The following is a 2,106-nucleotide window of genomic DNA, read 5'->3' as shown; positions in this document are numbered from 1 at the left end:
GCATGTCTACCCATAGCTGCTTATCCACGCATGTGATGGCCAAGATATGGTCTGTATTGTTTCCACCATTAGCTGCGTACATATAGAGGTTGGGTGTGATGTTGTAAATAAGGATGGGTGTGAGGGTATTGTATTCTGAGGGATTACACTCGATCGCACACGCCATACTCTTGTCAATGCAAATCAAAATATTTCATACACACTCAAAGTCGGCACCAAATCCAGATCCTGAAAGAACTTGTCGATGGGTAGGGCCCGTCCTCGATTTCCCAACTAGTCACATCCTCACATGCAGTTGTCTCCAAATCCACTCCGACCTCGATCTCCCTACTGGGCGCGGGGGTCGATACCATCCTTACATCGAACCAACAGGAACCATCACACCGTAAGCATGCCATGCCCCCATCCTATCCGTTGCTTGAATGTATACGCCTAGGCTCATCATCTATCTCATGTCTTCCCATTCAGATCCTGGACGAGTTCGTCAACAGGTCCGGCCCTTCCTCGACTTCTCTACTTGACACGGGGGTTGACACCATTCGCCGCACAGACGCTGCCGTTGGTGTGCTGTCACAGCTGCTGTTTGATCAACGTATTCTTCCGGCTGTCAACTTCTCGGCGGTCGTGCAGTTCTTTGTGCTGCCGTACCTCTATCCAGTAAGTGGATTCCTATTACAAGCTTGATGAGTACATCGATAGTTTGTGTATTTCTGTGTGTGTGTGTGTGTACATTCGCTGTGCGCCAGTGTATCCTTTCCTCCTACCGCATTCTCTCGGTGTATGGGTATCGTGCAATCGTTTATGCTCCGCTTCATGTTTTATCTAAACGTATATGCCAGGTACCAAGATATAGGAATATCTGTACGTGCTACGCAACACGTGTATGTATTGAGTGAAAACCAGGTGCTCCAAAATCTTCGGCAAATTGCTACTTCCAGCCTTGCGACGATCGCGCGGCGATGGGTATAATTTAAATCTTCGTGTTTGGTCCAATCAATATCCAGTGTTCGAATGGGCTTGGCTATTGCTCCTTACCCCTGGATGCTGGATCGAGTGCTTCTACATACACCCTTGCTTAGTGCACACACTTTGACATTCGTTCCTTGTTGCACCACTGTCCTGTGCAAAACTGTTTGTATATATTAGCTATAAGTGGTATAAGTGCAAGTCTGTATACAAGTATCTCAAATATACGTATTGTTGCTTCCTTAGCTCAAATTGACAGGTCCGAATATTCAGGCTGGTCTATAATGATGGGGCGAAATCGGAGAAACTTAAGCTACACGTGGTTCCCTACCCATTCCGTACCACACCTGTCACAGACGCTTCATATATATATATCCGGTGTCTTATTGCAGCAGTACGTTACACATCTGTGCCCTGTGCATGTTTGCTCTTCTCCGCAGTCATAGTAGTTCTGAGTAGCATTACTATACCAGCACAATCCATGAGCCGCGCTTGCAATCTGTACATCTATCTGGTCACATGATCCAGCCAATTATCCACACACAGTGCGCCGAGAAACCATCTGCACTGCCACTTTCGCATACCCATCCCGTACATCTTTATCTATCCAGGATGCTGGCGTGGTGCTGGTAGTAGCCCTGCGCCTGCTTGATGAATGTCTTAGCCCTCAGACCCACGCCAAGGTCCGTAGCTACAACACTACATCCGTCTCGGTCCTAACCAGTGTCGTACTTCATCTGTGTGAGCTGTTACAGCACCGCAACGCCATGTGCCGCGTGTTGGCTGCGCTGGGCAGTAGTCTGGACACCGTGACTCGCTGCCTTGTGCGTGCGATGAAGACGCTTACACGTCTGTGGGGAGAGCGGCGCAGCGAGAGCAGAGAACTGGCCTCGGGTGTAGAATGCTCGTCCACACAGAACGGGTCAGCGTTGAGTGCACACACGCGCACTCAAGTCGGGACACGGGTGTATGATCTGCTGTTGAATGGAGACGAACAAAAACTGTCGGATGATGGCTGCAGTAGGCAGTGTTCGTGTAGCCGATGTTCAGGCGAGGAGAGGGAAACATTTCCTGCGAATTGGCTCAGGGCTCAGATGGCAAAGTTCGGTAGGTCTACTGGCCAATGCATATATATATATA

At 49.1% G+C, this 2,106-nt stretch overlaps 1 protein-coding gene across 1 annotated transcript; it reads left to right on the top strand.

The window, feature by feature from the left end:
• Positions 1 to 468: 468 nt before the first annotated feature.
• On the top strand, positions 469 to 2,086 carry SARC_14793 (hypothetical protein; the record flags this gene model as incomplete). The annotated part of the gene is made up of 2 exons (XM_014291074.1): positions 469 to 657; positions 1,578 to 2,086. Coding segments are annotated over 2 exons (698 nt in total), but the record flags the coding sequence as incomplete, so codon positions are not given.
• Positions 2,087 to 2,106: the final 20 nt, after the last annotated feature.

This window comes from Sphaeroforma arctica, assembly GCF_001186125.1.
Source record: "Sphaeroforma arctica JP610 unplaced genomic scaffold supercont1.5115, whole genome shotgun sequence".
NCBI lineage: Eukaryota > Ichthyosporea > Ichthyophonida > Sphaeroforma > Sphaeroforma arctica.
The sequence above is the reverse complement of the archived record's forward strand: the minus strand, read 5'-3'. Positions and strand labels throughout refer to the sequence as shown.